This window comes from Cuculus canorus, chromosome 11 (genome assembly GCF_017976375.1).
Source record: "Cuculus canorus isolate bCucCan1 chromosome 11, bCucCan1.pri, whole genome shotgun sequence".
NCBI lineage: Eukaryota > Metazoa > Chordata > Aves > Cuculiformes > Cuculidae > Cuculus > Cuculus canorus.
Window position 1 is genome coordinate 13,928,950 of NC_071411.1, and position 21,537 is coordinate 13,950,486.

At 39.2% G+C, this 21,537-nt stretch overlaps 1 protein-coding gene across 1 annotated transcript in view; it reads left to right on the plus strand.

The window, feature by feature from the left end:
* Positions 1-20,992, plus strand: part of SHQ1 (SHQ1, H/ACA ribonucleoprotein assembly factor) — a 53,199-nt gene extending 32,207 nt beyond the window's left edge. Inside the window, exon 12 of the mRNA XM_054076820.1 lies at positions 17,729-20,992. Coding sequence (XP_053932795.1) covers positions 17,729-18,377 — 649 coding nt within the window. The 3' untranslated portion in view covers positions 18,378-20,992. The remainder of the gene's footprint in view (positions 1-17,728) is intronic.
* The last annotated feature ends 545 nt before the right edge of the window (positions 20,993-21,537 follow it).

Below are 21,537 nucleotides of genomic sequence, written 5' to 3' on the forward strand. Positions count from 1 at the left end.
AGCTGGAAGCAAGCTTTTTTAGCTCACCTGTACTGGCAGAGAAAAGTCTGGCAGCTGTGGGTTTAGGGAAGCAAGTTTGGCACAGCCAAAAATGTAAAGGTTGTATTAAGAGGTAGTAAATATTCAGTCCTGTTTGAGATTAAACTTTCAGGAGAGGAACACCACTGGTAGGTACCAGCTTTTAAATAGTCAATGTGGAAATAAAAACCTTATCACCTACAGTGTGTCAATAGCTGATTGCAAGTTTGGTTTGAGATCATAGGTTAGCTGTGGCTAAGGTAGATGAATAAGTGAATGTGTCACTGGGCTGGCAAAAAATTATTCATTTTAAGCACAAAATATCTGGAATTGGAAATTAATAAGCTGCTGAGTACAACACATGTGGGTGGCTAACAGTCAGTTGGCATTGGTGAGTACAAGATGGCTCTTTAAGGATTATTTTTTTCAGGAAAATGGTTTCATTCAGGTACTTGTTACTAAGATAAAAGTAGATTCCTATAATAGAAGTCTTAGAGGATGCAATATATTAGCAAGTGTAGCTAAAATTCCATCTTCCTGTTTGCAATCTTAAAGCTAGTTTTACCTGCTTTCTGCTATCTCTCTTGAAGCTGCTTGTGAAGTTACTATTAATAATTTGATCTATTATGTAAAGTGGCACATAAAATCCTTTTAACTTTTCTTTAGACTTTGAAGGAAGGGAGCTTGTTGCTCAGCAAAACTTACCAGAGAAGTGGGAAAAGTAAATGATATCCTGGGTAACACAAGCTAGACAAAGACCTATACAGGAAGCAGCTTGTAGTAAACCTCGGCAGGTGGTGTCAACGTTTATGTGGAATAGCCAGATGCAGCCAGATGGAAAATTGCATCTTTAACCCCTGAGGTCATAATGACATGTCATCACTTTATTTGATCCCCCTGCTAAGTGAGCTTATCATCCACCCTGCTGTCACTTCTGTTATTACTTTCATTTCCATAATAAAATTAAATTTAATTTGTCTGGTTCGCGTGCTTTTTTCCTTCAGGTCAGAGCTTTTACAAACCACTATGATGCATATGGCAGCCTCTCCAAGGTGAAGTTATAACTGAATTTATGAGCCTGAGCTTTCTTCCATATTTCACACCTTACTTTGAGCAGGAGGAGGCGAGGAAGAGGATAAAGAGCTTTGGGGAAGCCATTGGTGATCTGATAGCTGCAATATGGGCTGCTAAGACCACGGGAATATAGGTGTGGGTTTGTTGCAGGAGAGGGTTTTCCCTTCCACTAGAGGTGTTTTGTGTGTTTGTGACCCCATAGGAGTTGTCCTTCATAGAACCAGATGAATTTACTCACTGCCTCTTGCTGTGCTGAAGTTCCTTTGTGTAAACGGATGTCTCTCTGCAGTGTTTTGTATTCCCCTTTGTACCAGTCTCTATTCACGTTTCTTTTTGTTGTCCACCATTGTAGATACGTGCCATCTGGTAGCTCGGCTCCGCGATGCCTGCTGGCCATACATGAGTGGCCAGGTGGAAGGCTGAATGAGTTCCTGAGTTCTTATCCAGGCAGGCAGTTAAGTGTGTGCTGTTTTGTGTCCCTAAATAAGAGTATTTGATCCCATGGCGTTTTAAAATATTTTTACCTAACATTTAAATACAAATTGTTTTAGACAAATACTGCTTAAATGTTAGTGAATGTATGTACTGTGTTCATGAATTGGAGCTGAGGCTGTTAGTATTCCTGGCAGTTTTCCAGGAATTAGTACACTTATGCACCATAGTGTAGTTGTATACCTCTGAGGTTTATGGGTATGAGGAGTGCAGGACAATAAGGTATTTGATCCCATGTAATTTGTATTTTTTTTTCATTACTATTTTTTGTCTTTTTAACTTGCCATCTCACCTTTTATTCATGATCTGTTCTATTGCAAAAATTATAGAATAATTTCTGTTACGTGTTGTAGTAGTGTCAAGTTGCACAGTGAAGGCGATCTCTTATGTTGAGGAATGAGCTGTTCAATCACCTCAGTGTGTCCTAAGGAATTGTATCTGCACCTTGATTTGTTGTACTGGTATTTAGGCTGCCTTAATGTGTGCGTGCTCTGCAGTCGCACTTTCATGCAACCTTTGATCGCTCCACAACCTTAAATAAATATGATCTTGCTCATTTTGATGACTGTAGGTGTAACAAGCCAGTACAAGCTGCTTGTATTTGCTTTAAAATAAAAATTGAGGCTCCTGGTGGCATTTTTACAGTCACCGTAGAAGCTGCTTTCTTGGTTGGAGTCAACTAAGCTAAAGCTAAGTCAGATATTCCCAAGCATGTTATATCTGCCTCTCTTGACTTGCAGATAAGACATACTGAAAAGTCCGGCTAGCTTAGTAGGTCTGTTTTCCTTGTCATTTCTTTGTTACAATTGAAACCTAGTCCTTGTTACAACATAATTACCCAGTCCAAAGCCAGCAGGGAGTTGCTGCTTTATGTGTAGGATGTGAAGTTCTTTAAATAAATGTACAATTTATTACATTCACAGCATGTCACGAGGTGATGAGATTGACTGTGATTGTTCAGCCCCCCTTTTCCCCAATATTAATCAATATAGCATCATGTAGGCTTGAAGAGTTAAGGCCTGATTTTGTAAAGGCAGTAAGGAGCCCAAGTCTTTCAGAAAAAAAAAAAGGATCCATGAGATTTAGGGATTTTACTGCCTGTCACATTTGATCGTAAAGTGCCCAAGGGAGTAAGGAGCTGAACATTCAGCATCATAGTTTCAGTCCATTGCATTGGTTAAAGTTTAGTAGAGAGAAGATTTCTGTGTGTTTGTTCTGATCTCTTTCTTGGATTTAACTGATTTTTAAGAATTGTTTTTAGAGTTACCACTTTATATTTGAAGAAAAGACTGGATTTGAATGTATAAGACACCCATTTGAATGTATGAGACTTAACGTTTTTTTCAGTGTACAGTTGTTAATCAGTAGTGCTGATGGTTTGACTGGCTGTTGTGCCCTTTTAAATGCTTTGTACCACAGTGAATCTTCAGAGCCTCTCTTAATTTTAAGTATTTACATAGCTATATACATCTGTTATTAATTTACATTGAGTTCTCTCCTCTATGGAGCATCTTACTTATTTTCCTTCTATCTTGTTACATATACCAGCTCACCCATATCCTGTGCTGTGCTTGCTTGCAGGGCGACAAGCATTTGAGAACAGGTCATTCGTTACAGTCTTCCTGAAAGAATTGCCTTGAGCTTTTGCTAGATTTGGGAAAATATTTTGTGACATTGAACGTCTTTAAGCTTATGTAGTCAAATATTATGATCTTTTAGATGAACGCAAATAGAATTTTAACATATATTCCAATTGTGTTAGATAATCACAAATGATTTTGTCTGCAAACTTAGGAAATTTGACACAGTTATTTGCTAAGATCTGGAAAAGTTTGAAAAGTATTTCAGAGTATGTAGAAACTGTTTTGTGCTATTTTTGCAGCTGTTTCTTCTTGGCATTTTTGTTCTCTTTAGTTGGTGTAAAGCTCAAAAATACTTAAATAGAGGGAAAAATTCTTTTAAGAATCTTTTGCTCTTTGCTTTTTTGCTGCTTGTAGGGTTGATGCTCATGAAGTCCCATTCATCCTTTGTGGCATTGCTATGTTCCTAGGAATGACTGATCTATAGTGTCTGAAGCTCAGGAGTCTACTGCTAAATGAGGATTGAATTAATTCTTATTGACTGTGAACCTTAACTATGAAAATATTAAGTTCAGATGGGAGGATTCGGGAACAAAACTATCCTGAAAGGTTTTCAAATAGTGTACTACTAGCATGTTTATTACATTTTCCATTTGTAATGGATGGAGGAGATAACATATTAACAGATAAGAAAAATTAATTGGTGCTTTCAAGCATTCTCAAATGCTGAATTTGAGCTGTTAACCTCTTGGATTCAGCAGTCACGATTCAGAAGAACAAAGGCATGAGGAGTAATAGATATTGAATGAAAATCCTGCTGTTTGGCTCTGTGGGATTAAACTGATTTGTACAATAGGTTCAAACCACTTCATACAGTTAGGGTCTTAGGAGGAATGCACCTCATGGTATTGTATTTTATGTGCATTACAGTTCCATGGTCAACTGCACTCTGTTTAGGCTGTAGTTAAGGTTTTACTTTACCTTCATTGCTGCCCATGTTAACCTTACATTAGTGAAGGCCGTGGTAATTTCAGGTTTAATAAGAACTTCAGTATTCAAAGTAGGTGGTGCCGGTAAAAGACAAATTGCTGTCAGGTTTCTGCTTTGAAGGCAGCCTTGCTCTTAGCATATGCTTTTAGCGTATGTCCTGAGGTTGCCAGTTATGTTGTTTATCAGATAGTATAGCAACCCAACTGCCACCACTGCAATATCCCTTCTTTTGATTTATCTTGTGGTTAGAGGGTTGTATTTTTCATTGTCCTCCTTTAATGGCATTGCCATTGTGGATACAGTGAAGCCACATAATTCCTTGTCCTCCACCCCCTTGCAAAACCAAGCAACTTGTTGGACTTTGGGGATTATAATTTGAAATATATTCTTTCATTTGCTGTTTTTGTTTAGTAAGAGCTATGCAGATACAATGGATAAACTAAAAAATCTTGATGTTGCTTATGACCACATCTTTTCCGTGAACACGGTAAGCAAGCTGTGTTTTATCTGCTTACATAGGCTTCACCCCTGTTGTCCTGTGATGACTTGCTATAGTAGCTCATGACTACAATCCCTAATTACTGTAATTCCTTCTTAGCAGGATTTACAAGCTGGCATTACTACTGCTGGCAGCTAGTTCAGCATGTAGCACTACATTTGCTTACTGCTTTGAGTAATCATGCTGCATTAGGTTTGCTTTTCATTCACTTCTCTGGTGGCCTGTGGTGCCATGTTAACTTTCAGATGTCCCAGCTGGTTTTCAAGCTTTTACCAATAATGGGAGTGGCCACTCCAAATGGTTTCTTTGAGGTTCATCCATTGTTTTCAGAGTTTTTGTCTTAGTGCTGTCCAGTATCTTTAACAGTTGGGAAGAAAAGATAGCATATGCCTTTTATATATATATATATATAGATAGATAGATAGATAGATATATAAAATCATGTAAGTTGAGGGCAGCAGCTCCAGAAAAATAGGTTGGATTATCCTTGAAAACAGTTTGAACCTGAGTACCTATTTGTCTCTGAGGAGGTGAGAGGGCGAATGCAATCTTCAGCAGAAGAAGCAGTCAGTATCGTTTAGGTGAAGGAAGTGGCATGGCCTTAGGATGCATCATTGGTGAGACTAAGCTGAAACAAGGATTAATTCTAGTGTCTGTTCAAAGATGTTGAAAAATGGAGAGAATTGGGGGGGAAAAATGGCTCCATAAATGTACGTGTCTGAATGCAGCAAGCAACTGAGTAAACTCAGTTCATTAGCAAGAAAGTTAAAGGTTGATTTGGACTTACTTGCAAATATGATGGGACAGAGATTTTGATTTTTAGCCATTGTGTAGTGTAACAAAAAAAAAATTACAAATAAAATCTCATTGAACAGGAAACAGGAAAAATTCAGACAGCTATGTTTTCACATTTTCCTAGTGAAGGGTAGTTATGAGTTGGCTCATTCTCACTAGGTTGTCAGGTAATTCTGTACTGTCTTTTTTTTGTTTCAGTCAAGATAGCATAGCTCAAAGAAATACTCTGTGGGTCAGACTATGGGTCTGGTGCAGAAAGTACCTGAGACTCTGAGGGATTTATGCTACTAAAACAGCCTTTTCGAGTCTTACAAGAGGAAATGCTAGCGTTTTCCTTGAACTTAGGTAAGGCTTCATCACTTTGTCAAAGAGTACGTTGATTGTTGGTGCTTGAATTTGGTAAAGAACCCAGATTTTTTTTTATCTTCATCCAAAGTTATCTACTCTTTATCCTTAGATCACAGTTCTTTGATTTAAAAATAGTAACTAATAATTTGCAAGCACATTATGTCTCCTCTTTCACTGTTTTGATGCATGTTTTTAATACAGTTTCTTTTTGTTTACTGTCATAGTGAGCTGCTGTGCCTCTCATTAAATGTTGCATCTTATTTAAGGCCTGAGCTGTCACTTCAATTGTCTGTGAAGCAGTAGGTGCACATAGTGCACTTTGTAAATAACAATACCCAAGTAATGTAATATACGGACTTAAGAGGCTTAAAGCAAAATACTATTTGCCCTGAAGGCTGAAAAATGTGATAGACAGGTGGATATAATACCAGAAATTCCCCTTTATGTATGTTTTAGCAAGCCCTGTAAAACATGGGGTTTTAACAAGGGATTTAATCTCTCCTCCCAGCTGCTGGCTGCAGTTTCCTTTGATGTTTTTCCTCTTCTTTCCCCTGTTGTTTTCTTCTATTTATTCCATCACTTTTCGATAGCTGATATTCCTTCAGGCTGTGTCTGAATGCACCTTGCTGTGGGTACAGAAGGCAAAGAAGAAAGCCCTTTTTTTTTTCCCCCCCTTCAGGCTACTGCTTTGATTTTCCAAAGTTGTTGGGAGGCAGTTCCTATCTGCCTACAGAAGGGTCAGTGATCTGTGCTGTGTCTTTTCAGTCAGCATATCTCAGCTGACTCTTCCTCTGTTTTAAGTAGGGGAAGGATGAGCGTGTGTAGTTGTTGCCTTCCTAAGCAGGTGGAGTGTGTAGCTGTGATCAAAGTGGGAAGCTGATCTGCAGGCTGATGCGGGCTTCCTGGTTTGATTCCAACCTTGTCAGTAACAAGCTTGGTGTCTTCCACTTGCCCTTGCAACGATTGCCCCATAAATCTCAAGACAGAACAGAGTTAGAATGAGAGTAAAAATATGTTGAATGAGATAAGAATTGAGTCTGTGGCCTAATGCCCACTTCCCACTCTTCCCTGAGCACTCCTTGCAGGAACCGGGTACTGTGGGCCAGCTACGTGGTGCTGTGGGCATGGCCTGCGAGTTTCCCTTGCTGCACTCGGGAAGCCAGATCTGCAGCCAGTTCAGTGGGGTGTGGTCATAGTAGCATTGATATTTATTTTTCGGAAGTGGCATGATCATGCTCTAGAGCATCTGCTATGAGGTGCCCTACAAACCTAACAGGGTGTTGGGGGGGAAAAGGTGGGAGCAGGCTCTTTGGTCTAGGTGGCTGCAGAAACCTGCTCTCCTGCCAGGAACTTGAAAGGTGCTTAGGTTTTTGGTGACTTATGTTCAGATCCTGAGAGTTGAGAAGGATACAGGTGGTGTTTTCCCTTCTAGTGTGAATGGGGTCAGTCAGAAGCAATGGAGCGGTGTTACAGTTAAAACTCTGGTTGACCTCACCAAGACTTTTGTTGTTTGGTGGATAAACTCCATTGTAAGGGGGTAGGATCATGTTGAAGTAATGTGTTTGTAATCGTGCCTTTAAGCCTGTCCGTTGTCATTGTTGTTCTTGGGGTTTTTTTGTAATCCATGATTTTACTAGCATTTTCCTGACACTGAAATTAATGTCTACTGTACTGCTTTGCCTTTTGTTTCATTTTCATCATTTCTATGTATCATATATGACTTTAGAAGCTGTGCCATTGTTAGGTGGCTGCAACTTACTGAAGATACTTTGGCAACACTGAGCTGCTTCTAAGCTTAGTTAAAGTATCTTTAAAGCATATATTGTTCAGTTTCTTTTTTATAGTCCAATATTAATTCTAAGTCTGTTTTCTTTTATGAATATTTTCATGGTATCATCTACATAAGTGAGCTGTTCTTGATTTCTTTTATAATCCATATGTTTGGTTTCAACTTATCAGAAAGACCACGTAATGAAAGTAAGATGTTATATTGGGAAGCTCAATCTTTTTAAAAAATATTTATAAATGTGAGGTTCAGCTCATGCAGCGTTTAGATTCATTATGAAAGCAGCACTACAGAATTTCTGAAAAAACATGGAGGGAAAGTCACTTGAAATATTCAGACCTATTAAACTAAAAGAAGTCACTTAAATTGAAGCCATGGTGCTATGTTTTATATTTGATTTATGGTTATCAAACTAATAGTTTAAGCCATGTAGGTAGCAGTTCATATTTACAAGGCTGCAAGTTGGGTTGCAGTGTAAGTATATCACTCTCTTAGTTTTAGAATTCATGTAGTGCCCTTTGAAAGCTAGAATTTTGAGGTGAACACACTTTATGCTTTATGAACATGGTTTGTGTTCGTTTATATGAAACCTGTTGGATGCTTTCACATCAGCCGGTGTTTTATGGCGCAGGACTGCCTTCTGTCACCTGAAGGTATGTGGTGGGTTTCTCTTGTCTTGTCTCTTTACGTTGGATTTCTGTCTTTCTAATCCAGTCAGTTTAAAGCAGTGGCATCTTGCTTAGAGAGAGAGTTTTTTCCAGACTTCTTTTTGAACCCAGTGCTTCCTTTTTAATAGTGTAGTTTTCTTACATTTAAGGTAAAGATTTGGTGTGCATTGAATGATTTTCCAGTCTCCACTTTGTCTGATGACTACATGGGAGGGAAGGAAAAAAGATTCCATAAGCTTCCTACAGAAACAAACCTTGTGCCCTAATCTCTTCACCACAACCTTTGATGCTTCCATCAGGGAGAGTATATGCAGTAGCTAGTTGGGGGGGGGGTGTGTGCGCGTGTGCGCGCCATGGTGTGTTCTGCCAGCCTTGTCTCATGAGGGTCATTATTTATAGTTCTGCTTAGTTTCATGAAATAGGTAGGGGTTTAAAAATCTCTTTTAAAGTCTAGTTGCTTTTAAATTTGATTGAAGTTGCTTGGTGTTTCCAAGAGTTGTTAGAAAGGCAGTAATTAATGGTAAGTATAGATGTGGAGTGTGTAACTGTTTAAAAGTAAGTTATTGTATTTAGACTGAAAATCGGAATCTTGAGAAATGGAAAGAATGAATTCTTACCTGCAATTACATAAAGTATCTTGAATAGACTGAGCACATTTTATTTTAGCAGCAGGCTTTTCCTAAGGAAGTGCAGAAATTAAGCAATCTTCAGTGCTGTGTGGTGGAGATGCTTTGTTCCTTCCCTGTGGAGACTGGTTAATCAAGTACTAAATCATGTGAACAAATGTTTTGTTATTTCTGTTGTGTTTACGTTTCCCTGTCTTTCTTTTGCTGCAGACAACGTGGAAGACTACTTAAAATTTAGGTCAATTTTTACCTCAGTCCTGAAGAAAATTATCCTGTTTCTCCTTCACTAACACATTGCATTTAGCTTTGTTCTTATATTATCTTCCTCACTCATTGATCAGAGCTAATGGGATTTTAATGGAGTTATTTATTGGTTCTGCCTCTTGCTGTAAAAATGTGTAATGAACTAAGGACATGAAGCTGTTGAATGGTGCTGCTAGTGTTTATCTCGCTGGCTGTTAATTGTACTACCTCTTCTGAGTCTTTGAGCTCTCATAAGCCAGATAGGGTTACAGTGAGCTAACCAGCTAATAAAGGCTGGAAAGTCGTTTAGTTGATGTTGCATATTCGTATTTCTGTTTGACTTACATTTCTGATACAATAAGGAATTTTTTGGATAGAAGTACCATTTTTGAAGCGAGGTGTAAAATATAGACTTTTCTGTATTAGGAATCTGGAATTTTCTGTGCATAGTGCAAGTATAAGATATATTTCTCTGAATGAAGATGTTTTGTTTCAATGAAAGGATTGCCCTGTGGTTTGGGTGCTTGCGTGTATTTTCCATTTCATGCCTTAAATTTCATGGTAGTATTGTTATACTTTAAGTTTTAGCTATGTTTCACTGTAGGGAATAGTTGTGTTCCTAGAGGTGAATGAAATAAAATGTGTGCACAGTATCCCCAAGCTTGTTGGGAATTGGAGTAAAAGTGTGTATGAGGTACTTGGCAATAAATGCAATGTGTAGTTATGTTCATTGTCAGTGTGTAACACAGCAGTGTGTAGGGATAGGCCAAGTGGTTGTCACTATCTCTTAACATTTACCAAGACTATAGGCTTTCTCTATGAATTTTTTTAAAGGTATTTTGGGGTATGTTAGGTCACTGGTTCTGAGGTTGCTTTTTCAGAACTATTTCACTACTGTTAGAGGTCATTGACTAACGTGTAACTTGAAGCGCTCATTAGGAATGACCTTGAAAGTGAAATAAAAGATGGTGAAATATGACATCTCATATAAAACACATGCTAAAAGGTGTAATTGAGTCTTAGTCTCTTATCTCCAGGCAGATTCTGTGGCTTGTGTTCTGTTGTAACCCATGAGTAGTTTTGGCAAATGAATGGTGTGTTTAGTGTGATGGCTTTCTTATTATTGCAGCTAAACATCCATTTGTAAGGATTCTTTTCCTGAACTGGAGGGTTTTTTTGTTAGCTAATCTCATTGCTTGGCCATGCTTTCTTTGGGCACGTTAACTTTAGATGTTTCTACATTAATGAAGTCTGCTTTTGCATTCAATACCATTATTGCTTCTATGTTTTACCAGTCGGGGCCGATCAAACCTAGTTTCTTTCATGTCTTGAATATTTTACTAAAATAAAATTGTCTTTCAATTATGTATCATAAGAATTTAATTTTTTTCATTCTACCTGTTTGAAATTGTATGTCAAGTGTGAAGAGAAGCATATGAAGGAAGCATGCTACTACTGTTGGTCTAAAGCCCTCAAGTTTAAATTATGTTGTGGTAATTCGAGAGTATGTGTCTCTCCCTCACTTTATCCCTCACCACTGGATGTCAGAATATGCTGTTCCAATGAGTTATGGTGTTGCCTCGTGGGATGAGCTTGGTTATTAGCTTCAAGAGACTTTTGCTAAAGATCACCAGGTTGGTTGCTTAAGCAGTTGTGCAGGACTAGATAGGAGCTGACATCTGAATTTTTGGTTGAAGGGCAATTTGTTTTCCTCTGGAGTTTTTGTAAGAATAGTTGGATGCTTTGTCAGCTGTGTTGGTCTTGTATGAGCTTACTTTCTTATCGTTTGCTGTCGTGTTTGGCTGTAACTTTTTGAGCCTTGTGTTTCAGGGGAGCTTAAGCAGTAGATGTACTGCTGTAGGAATATTAGTTTTCATCAAGATCACGAACAGAGTTCCTGTGGTAATTTAATGTTGGTGTTATCAATGTTGAACAATGTCTCTTTACATCCCGTGTGTCTGGACAGATTAAGGCTTTGTCTGGAAGACAGTGATGGATGGAATCCAGCAAGAAACACTCTGAGTAGGGCGAAAAAGATGATCTAAAGGGTCTGAATAGTCTGGTCCTTTTGCAGGTGCTGTTTTGTTCAGCAGTGACAGTCCATGGGGAAACATCAGCTATGTCCTATTGCAGCCTGTCCTCGACCAGTCTTGTAGCAAGGCAGAAAATTTAATCATCCCTTGTAGTTTCTCTGACATATCAATGTCTTGCAGTTACTAAATTTATACATCCTCTGCATCTGAACAGCTCAGGCTCTGCTGTGAGATAATATCTGGTGATGTCTGAGATAATATTAACATTTTAACTCTAGAATTGTCCTAATAATCACAATGCCTCTGGCTAGAAGAAGAATTGTGGGAAATCGTAAGCAATGCTACCAGGTGTGTAACTTGAAACACATTTGAAGTGATTGTACTCTTGTCTGGTTGTATCGCTTGTTATCTGTTTTATCTGGGAGAGGGTGTCTATAGAACTTTCTTTTGTAAGCCTGAGTTTTGCCAGGCCTTGTTGAGGTAGATGGCTTGAATATAGAGTGACAGTTTCTCTTTAAACTTGGTAGCTTCTCATACAGTAATTGTCTAAAAATTAAGGTAGTTGGTAATGCCTTGTGATCCAAGAGATAGAGAGCATACTGCTTAATGCCACAGCTTTACTATTAGATGGATCCTATGTGTCTGGAGCTCCTGGTGAGTGGAGATAAGTTAAATAACTGCCCTTTTTATATTTGTCAGCTCTGCTGACTGACACAGCATGCTGCTAGTTTGTGTTTGAATGCATCTCAAGGAATTGGAGGCCTACCAGGGGATGTCTGCTTGGCAATGAGACAGGCCTGTTTTCATATTTGGTGGAACCTATGACACTGCAGAGGCACGTCTGCACTTGAATTATCTGCTGCTTCTTTGAGACTTGTTTATCTTGCCTGTAAGGTTTAAAGATAATTAACGTAAAGTGCTTTACATTTTAAATGGGGCTTGTCAGCCTTGAGGAGCCAAGTTAGAGCACTGCTAGCATGGAGGACCAATTCCCATTGTAACACAGTGAATAAGCCCTAACCACGTTTGAACAGCATAATATAACATGTTGGTTCAATTGGTTCCCAGGTTGGTTAGGTTCCAGCTTAGTTCCAAGAGCAGTTAGGTCATATTCAAACACCAGGCTGGTAACCAAAGCTGTTGTCAATATTTTTGATGTACAGGTTCCCATGCTTTGTTGCTTTTGTGTTGATTGGGCCAGAATAGCTCAGTCTGCCATGATAGCACTTGGGCATTGTACACCGGCTTGATTGTGATTGAGCAGGGGTAGATAATAAGAAAATGCTATTGCCTTATAGTTGGGTTTTGCTGTGTCTTACACCTAGTTTACACTGTGTACTTTAGAACAGTGGATGTTTGTACACATCTCTGAAATGCAGAGGCAAACTGAGGCAGTAGAAATGATCCTTGTGGTGTTTACAAAAACAAAAGCAAGCTAGAGCTTATGCTTGTTCAAGAAAAGTCCCTTTTCAATCCATAGTGAGATGTTACTGACTCTTGCTTTGAAAGGCTATGCTGCCAATTTGACTGCTTACTCCAATGTTTGCGAATGCTTTACACAGTGGTTTAGAGATGTATCTCCCATGCCACAAAAGTAGTGCCCACCGTACAGAGTGAGGAGCAGAATGCTGATTTTCATATTTGCCAGTTCTCTTTGACTTGTTTGTTTGTTTTTTAACATAACAGAACTCCTAAAGCAAGTGAATTGGATGTAAGGCACGTACCAGGCAGATGGAAAGGCTTGGCCCATTAACACTTTTTCTTTAAATCTTTTCCTTTGGTAGTGCTATTTCTGATTGATGGACACAGTTTATAGAAGCATAATTACTTCTTTTTAGTCTAACATTTGGGAAAAATTAGAGGATTTTTTGGCAGGATGTATCCCCCAAGTCCTGCATTTAGTTTTTACTCTCTGTGGCTAGATTTATGTTCATCTTGCCTTGCAGTTAAATCTTTATTGGAAACAATCAAATCCTGAAGGTATACGTTCTTCTGTGAAGCCTTTTTTGTTAGCTCCGTGTTCTATCTTAATTCATCAGATCTTAGTGCCCACTTTACTCCTGGGAACAGGAGGTAGAACTAGAGCTTGTTGGAGCATTAGTCTTTGACAGGAGAAGTTTGTGTGCTTCTTTCCTCCCACCCCAGCTGCTGCTTGTCTCAGCGCTGCAGTCAGTCCCTATTGCCGTCACTTTCTCTTTGTGCTGCCACAGGTGGGCTTTGCTGTGAACCTGTAATGATTTCCCTTTCCTGTTGCCATAATCCTTTTCCCCTTACTTTATCTCCCTTCATTTGCTAAACCTCCTTTGATTTTTTTTTTTCTATTTTTTATTTTCATCCCAGTTTTACTGTACTATATTCTAAGACCTGTGGAACAAGATTTTCTTCTTCTAGCACACAGAGAAACTCTCCTGTTGCCTAGAGGAGGATTATGGTAGTTCTGTCTGGAGATTGTAATTCCAGGCTATGTGGACAAGACCAGAGATGCCTCTGTTGTTAACTGTTCCTCAAAGCTATACATTAAACAAAACATGCATCTGATCAGTTTAACCTGTAATTAAAAATTTTCCTTAAGCAACTAACATCTTGATAACTAATAATTATAATGTGTAGCACCTTTAAAGCCTATTATGCGTGTTTATGTAAGAACACTATTACCATAATAATAAGATATCATTACCGCAAATGTGCATACTGAATGATCATGTCTTCGAGTAATCATGCGATTCCATTAATCATACTTGAAAAATTAAAGTATTTGCTGTCTCATCTCTGAAGCACTACTCGGATGTTAGAAACAGCAGGACCTGTTTACTCTAAGTAGCTAATACATGGTATCTCTTTCTAGTGTCTCACTTTTGTTTCCTGAATTGTTCCTTATCTGTCAGCTAGGGAAATGATTATCTCGGAGACTTATGGTGTCCCATTGAAAGCATTTCCATGCTCTGGTTTTTATGCTGCTTGCCTTATTTTTTTGTCCAGGGACTGCTGCCACCTTTTCTTAAGACTGATGTGAAATGCAGGCCTGAACCTTGGTTCTCCATAAAAGTTAGATAATCACTTTAAACAAAATGGACTGATAGCTAATTGCAGTTCTGTTAGTCCCTTACACAGGGGAGAAATAAAAAAGCTGTTCTTCTAGTGCTCTATTTTTTTCTTTTAATAGACAATTGGAAAGCTGGGAAGTGGAGTTTTCTGCTTTTATGTATAAATTTGTCAAGAGTGTTGAGGTTGTTTCTCACATTAAAATGTAGAGCTCTGTAGACTGTCCCCTTTTTTTCCTGGAAAAGAGTTGGTGACCAGACTGAAATCTGGGAGGAAACGTTTAGCCTATGAAGGAACTGAGTGACTAAAAAAGAGACTTTTTCATGCTCTTTAAGTCCAATTTAAATCAAAGAACTGATGTGGCTAAGAGCTAAAAAAAAAATAGTAAAATAATCTTTTAGGTTTTCTAATGATTTAGTAGAAGACTTCTATTGTGGTTGGCCTAAAATGGTCTTTGGGGCATTGATGGTGCAGAGAGACAGAAGGCTGTGCAGGTTGCATGAAATCCCACCCCCCTTCCCCTTTCCTGCAACGTGCTGGTTAGTGGTTCTTGCACCTTGTGCCTGGTGTTGGCAGTCACTGTGCCATGGGACTACCATGTGAGAGAGCTGAAGGGAGACAGTTGTAGAGGTTAAGAGGATGGGTGGATTTGTTGGCCTTTTGCAGGCACTGACTCATCCAAGTGTGCCCTTATTGTCAGAAGGAAAGAGTGGGCTGTTTAATCAGTGGCTTTTTTTCTGTAGTCCTTTGTAAAGACAAAAAGCACATGTCCTTTCTCAGTAGTCCTATCAGAACTTTTGGGGAAAAAGGACTAAACATGAAACTTGAAGCCACAGTCGTTTTATGAAATCAGTTATGATTATTTTGTAGTGTATTTTGATCACTCGTAAGGAATTAACCCAGGGCTTCCAGACTAAGACTGCCTTTTGCTATTTCAGTTGTATGGTAGGATGGATGCTTGTCGCTATCAGTCACCAGCCATTTCATTCATTCTCTTTGAATTCATTGATAAAAATGCATTTGTGTATAGAGTGATCAAACACTTACTTCTTTAGAGAGGACGTTCTTTCATCTGTCAGTACTGCCACATCTAATTTAGTAACGTGTGTTGAGTCAATTTAGTTTATCATTCTGTATATTTTCTTCCTTAACACTTAGCATCAAGTAATCTGTATTTAATCAACTGTTCAAGTATTTATTAATGCCACAAAGTACATGGTGCCACACATCTCCTTAGTACTTGGTTCGGTTGTGTGATGTGTTCCTGTATCCAAATGTATTAACTGCGTTCTAAGAGAATAGTAAAAGAGGAGGAGAGGGTTTTAAGGGAGCGATTTCGAGGACAGAGTATCTAGTAGAAAAATGTATGAAAAGTTAGAACAGCAGAAGTGGGGAGAAGGCAAAAAATAATTATAGGACTGGGAAACAAAGTGATAGACATGATAGGAGAGATGTGAGGACAAACAGGGCTTTCAAAATTGACTTTATAGTTATAAGGGCAATAGTAAAACAGGTGGATGAGGCTGATTTAGCTGAAGATGTATCGCCAGAGGAAGTTGTTGTGCCTACATTTAGTAGCACATGGCTGTCAATGAAATTAAAAGGAACTACATCTAAAATCAGTACAAACCAGCATTCTCTCTCATAACGCACTTTCAGCTTTTGGAGCTCGTATTCCTGTGGACAGTCAGGCAATAGGACAGGAAAAAGGATTGTACCTTCATATTATTAGCAGCCCTTAGGGGAGGGAGGCACATGCATGTAGTTAGAAGGAAGCAAAGAGACTTTCAAAAGCAAAGCAAAATGCTTTCTGATAGGGATATGAACTCTGTGACTCTGGTCATAAACCAGCTTCTCACCAATATGTTCAGGAAACTGATTCCCCTGCAAACCAGTTGTTCTGTTACTGCCTACCTACAAGGCTTTGTGAACCTTTCTACGTATTGCGTGGCTTCCTTTTTTTTTTTTTTTTTCTTTGTACCTATGCAGCAGGGACAGTGCTTTCTTTTTCCAAGTAGGTTGGCAGTTTCTCATATCCTTCCTAACTTTTCAGGAAAAATACAACTTCTTGACAAAAATAAAATGGAAATATATTACAACACGCCCAAATTAGAGTAGTGTTAAGTAAGCAGCTTGTTAAAATTTGGTACTCGTGTTTATATTGGAAGCAACTAGGATAATGTGATTTAATTCTCAGCTTTAGAATTAAAAATTCTAGAAATATAATTTGTTCTCTGTTGCTTCAGTTACTTCTGGGAGGCACTTATCAGTAGTTTTCCAGTCTATGGGTTAAACTAAGGAAGTTTAGTATGTTTTATTACAAGTTCAGCTTTTAAATGTTGCACTGTCTTTGTAAAAAGTGTGAGAAGCTGCATTAAGTTTCCCTTCCCCCAGTTTTAAATGCAATTCCTTCAGGAGCCAAAAGTACTGAAGCGTCTGTGTTATACTGAGTAATTATGCCCCCTGGGAAATAGAATATAAAGATCTTTAAAATCATTCAACTGAGAGAACAAGCACTTTAACTTTTGCCTCGCAGGAGTCATGTATTACATTATCAGCTACTTGCTCCAGTGTCAGTGTGTCATGCCTTGCAGGTTAGCAAGTTTGGCAGAGGAAATGAAACCCAGTCAGTTACTGCAGGATTTATAGTAGACCTGCTATTGCAGGAAGTGGTGAAAAGTTGATTGATAGTCTGAAGCAAAACTCTACAACAAGAAACAGAATGTATGTTTGTTGTTTTTTACCAATTTTCCCCTCCTTACCCCTTCATTTCAAGGCACTTTTTTACTTTTTGGCTTTGTTTATAAATCCATGATGCACTTTGGTAAAGCATGTGCTGACTTCAGAACACCAGGGGAAATGGATCTGGCTGTGCGAGAGATTTGAAGCTGACGTGGTGTGGCTGCTTTATTAGAAGTGCTTATCTAAATGGTCCTGATACTTTTGTTGAATTACATTTCAACTGAGTTACAGATGAAAGGTAAAACGTGTACAGACAGGGTATTGAACACCTCCTGATATATGGATGCACCAAGCTAGCTGCGAAAGGAGAATGTGTAACAGAGTTGGACCTGAACAGCTATACTCTATTGGTTTGTCTGCGTTTAACACACATATCCAAAGGGCAGTAAACCAGAATGATTTTGCTGCATATGAACGTAATCCATGAACCCACATGCTGGGCAGTTCACTGCTGAAGACAGCAATCCTGAAAAGGTTTGTTCTGAAATCCACTTTCCCTTTCTGTGCACTGCTGAAGCATCAGAGAAGCAGTGTCTTTTTCTGAAAGTGTCACTAAAGACTTTTAGTGGGATATTGTCTAGCATTGTGGGAAAAATTATCCAAAATCATCGTAATTATGAGTACTTTTGGTTATTTTTTTCCTGCTGCATCTACTCTTACAATCATAATTGAAGAAGAAAATTGTCTGCAAACCAAGTGACTAATAGAAATATTTAAGAGTTGTGTTCTTGTTATCAAATTGGGAAAGTTCAGTTTGTAAAGTTAAATAATCTATCTTGTTCTTCGTTAAAGGTCAAAAAAGTTGGCTGTGCTCTCTGAATCCTTGCAGAAAACCACACTCGCCAAGTCCCACATAGGATTTGAACTAGAAGAGCTGGAAGAAGCAGCAGTGCTGGTGCAAGAGGAGGAGCGTATGTTAAAAGCTGCTGGCACAGTTTCCAAGCAACAGCTGCCTTCCTCTGAGTCGGAGACAAGTGACTCTGAAGAATCAAGCAGTACTTCATCATCTGAGACAGAAGGCTCTGATTCAGATGAGCCAGAGTCCTCAACCAGTGAAGATGAGAAAATAAATTCTTTACAAGACACGCTTCAAGAGGAGAGGACAGCTCCACTTACTGACTGTAATGGATTAAGACAGGGCACAAACACTTCGATGTTTGAGCTAAGTGATGAAAAATCCGAGGTTTCTTTGCAATCTACATGTGTTCCTGGAAAATTGATAGAAGAATTAGAAAAGCAAATGCACACTGCAATTAGGCTTGTAGAACAGCCTGAAGAATTGGCTACTGCAAGCTGCGTTTTACAGGAACAAGAAGAAAACCATGTATCTGAACCTGACAGATGTTCAAAAGATACTTCTGGGAACGGAAATTTCTTGGAGGTGCCTTCCAAGACAAATCCGTTGCTTTTACTTTGCAGCACAAATGAAGATGAAGACTAAAGAACCATGTTAGAACCTGGTATGACCCACTAGCTCATTGCTATAACGAGGTGCCCCCAAGTCTGTCCTGAGCTGCAGAAAGAAGTTAATCTTTTTCTTTGTAATCACATCTTTTGTGTTGGCTGTTTGGGAGGACGAGAGTTGAAATGAATTGATATGGCTGCATGGTAGATATGCTCGTAGTCAGACTATTATTTTTCTTCTCTGATTCCACAGATTTGGTCACTACATGTGGGAATGTGTAATTCCAGTAAACTTCTAGAAAGAGCTTTCATTCAGCTTGTTTGATAGTAGAATGATGTTCTAATCAAATCCAACTGTAATGAGTTGTAGCATCATTATCTTCATCAGTTACAATTTACTTGAAAAATGTTATGTTTGTATAAACTGGTTTATGATATTTTGCTGCTTTTAATTTTAAAATGCTTTATAGGTAAGCATGTCAGAAATAATGGTTAACTTTAAACTGACAAAATATTTTAAAATATATGAATATTTTCTATTTTTTGTACAAAATAAAGGAAATTTTTGTCATTGCAAAGCAGAGGGGTTAGAGCTTATATTTCTTCAGTTCTTATGTAAGTTACTTCAACAATTTTGTCATGTATTTATTCTTTGTGCTGTTTTTGAAATGCTTCCACATCTGGAAGCATTTCATACTAATGTTGCTCTTTAAAGATCAGATATGCTTATTATTTAATGTTTCTTTCTGCATATGCTCTTAATATCAGCACAGTAGTGTTAACCAAAATGATAAAACAACATGGTACAGCGTTTGAGTATAGGACCGAAAGCAAACTTGTGCTGTCTAGATCTGGCTTTGTTATTAGTTGTCCTGTAGCTTTGTCCAGCTCATTTGCTTCTTTTTGTCTTTATAGTGTTAACGTAATTCAATCAGTAAGTACATTTTGTGCTAGTTTCTGTTAATTCTGGATAGGTTCTTGAAGGAGGTGGCTACTGCAAATTATGTGATGCTATTCAGTCTCTACAAAAGGATTTGGGAGGGAGGCAGGATGGGACACAGACCCACCAGGTTTGGTTCAGCAGCCTGACAAAACAGGAGCACCTGGCAAAACAGGATTCACCTGTCTCCAGAGGAGCAAGCCATGATTACTTTTCAACCTTTTTGGTAGTACAAAATGTATAAAAATCCCAACCTCAAAGACTTGTTTTTCACCAATGCTACACCCTGCTGGAAATCAGCAGGCTAGCTCTGTTCCTGTGCTGACTCCTGCTCCGTGAGAACTGCACCCACCCTTGAACTGCCAGTATTTTTTGTGTTCTTAAATACCTACTGGTTGCTTAATCAGTCTCTGTGTTCTTTCCCCCAGGGGATGAACCTTTCCCATCTTGCATGTCAGTGAGCACTTACTCTTCTAAATGCTAGCAATAAAATCCACACTGTAGCTGCAATTATGCATCTTTGTCTGAGAGAGGGGGAAAAATGTGCTCAGGGGAAAGAAATGTAGCCCTCCTCGCCCTCTCTCCAGATTACAGGTATGAACTCTGAAACTTCCCTCAGCTGAATGTGACTTGGGAAATACACGTTGTCAGAATTGATAAGTATTTCTAATGCCTGTCTTCAGCGCTATGTTTTTCTTTTCCATTCTCTCATTTTGGGGTAGACTTAACTATATTTCTCTTTTCTGAGCAGATCTGCTTGCTTTCAGGGCTGACTCTATCTTCTGGAGGCAGGAAAACATCTTTGGTTCCCATTCCCAGTTTTCTTCCCCTTGTTGTCCAGTGTTCATCATTGTCTTTTTTTCAGAACTCGTGTTTAGTGATTGTGAAGTCAATAATGAGTTTTGATTTATAGGAATTTTGTGACCTTTGTAGTGGTGGGGTCAGAAGTTTGTCCATATTGGATGGTAGGAATTTCCCACATGGCTGCATTATCCAGTACACTCAGTGCTCAGAATGAGGAATGTCTGTCTGAAAGATGCCTTGCTTCTCTTAAAACAAAAAACAAACCAGAGATGCTTTTAAAAGAAGAGCGGAGCTCTGCAGCTGTTTGGCCAAAACTGATTCTTGCCGAATCTATGAACCACAAACACTTGGGAAAAACAAAAAACCCGTCTGTGTCTCCCGCCCCACCCTGCCAACCCCTCAATCCTGCAAGCTGCTGTGGGTTTTGAATGAAGCAAGTGAATTCCAATAAAGAGTCACATTTATGTGGATGAGCTGTTTGAATGAACTTGTAAAAGTTGTTCTTATGCAGGTCTTCTAGGCTGGAAATGGGTTGATACAGGAGTAACTCAAGACATGTAGTGTGCTCTGTTGGTTTTAAAATTCTTTTTTTCTTGTGCCCCTCCCCACCCAAGCTTATTTGTAAAACAGCCAGTACCTTGTTTTAATGCATTTTTGCTCATCATCATAATCAGTCAGAAGGGAGCAAAACTGCAGTGTCTGGACAAAATTCCTGCTGCAAATAAGTTTGATTATGAGCTGAGTCTAGGGGGGAAGAGCTGTGGGATTTTGGAGGAAGGGAAAGCAGTTTGTCTGAGCTGTACTGTGTGCTGGGGGAGAGATTAAACCCCATTGGAAATGTAATTTGTTTAATGTCTTGTTATTAATAGGTTAACTTGATATTAGAGATCTAGGAAAATTAGAGCATTTTGTCCTGGCCTTGTGTTGTGGCAGTGGTGCAGAGCTCCCCTGAAGTCAGGTGAGGTGTCCGAGGGAAGATGGGCTCCAGTTCACCCCCTGACACTTTGCGGACCATCTTTGGGACAACACCAACCTCTGTTCTTATCCAGACCCAAGGTGAGATCTCGTTCCCAGCTCCTCTTCCTTGCAGGGATGGTGGTGAGCCGTCCTTGCAGAAAGCTGATAAGTGCATGGCAGCAGCCTGGGCTTTTGTCCGAGGCCCCAGGGGAGTCTGTTCTCCATCCTCTCTGCTGTTCCTGCCAAGGAGAGCAGGAGCGGCGTCTGCAGGGCCCTGTTTGTGCAGATGCACCAGCCCGGCTTGTCTCGAGCTGCCCGAGTGCAGCAGAGCCCTGGGAAATGAGAACAAGGGCAAATCTGGTGCTCTCAAGTGTTGGCTTCGCTGCTTAGCAGGACTGAGGAGGCAGCACGACGTGTGTGTGAAGGGACTCCGTGCATCCAGGAGTTGGCTCTGAAAGAGTGGAGAGGTGCTTAGGTTAGGGAGGAACTTCTTCAC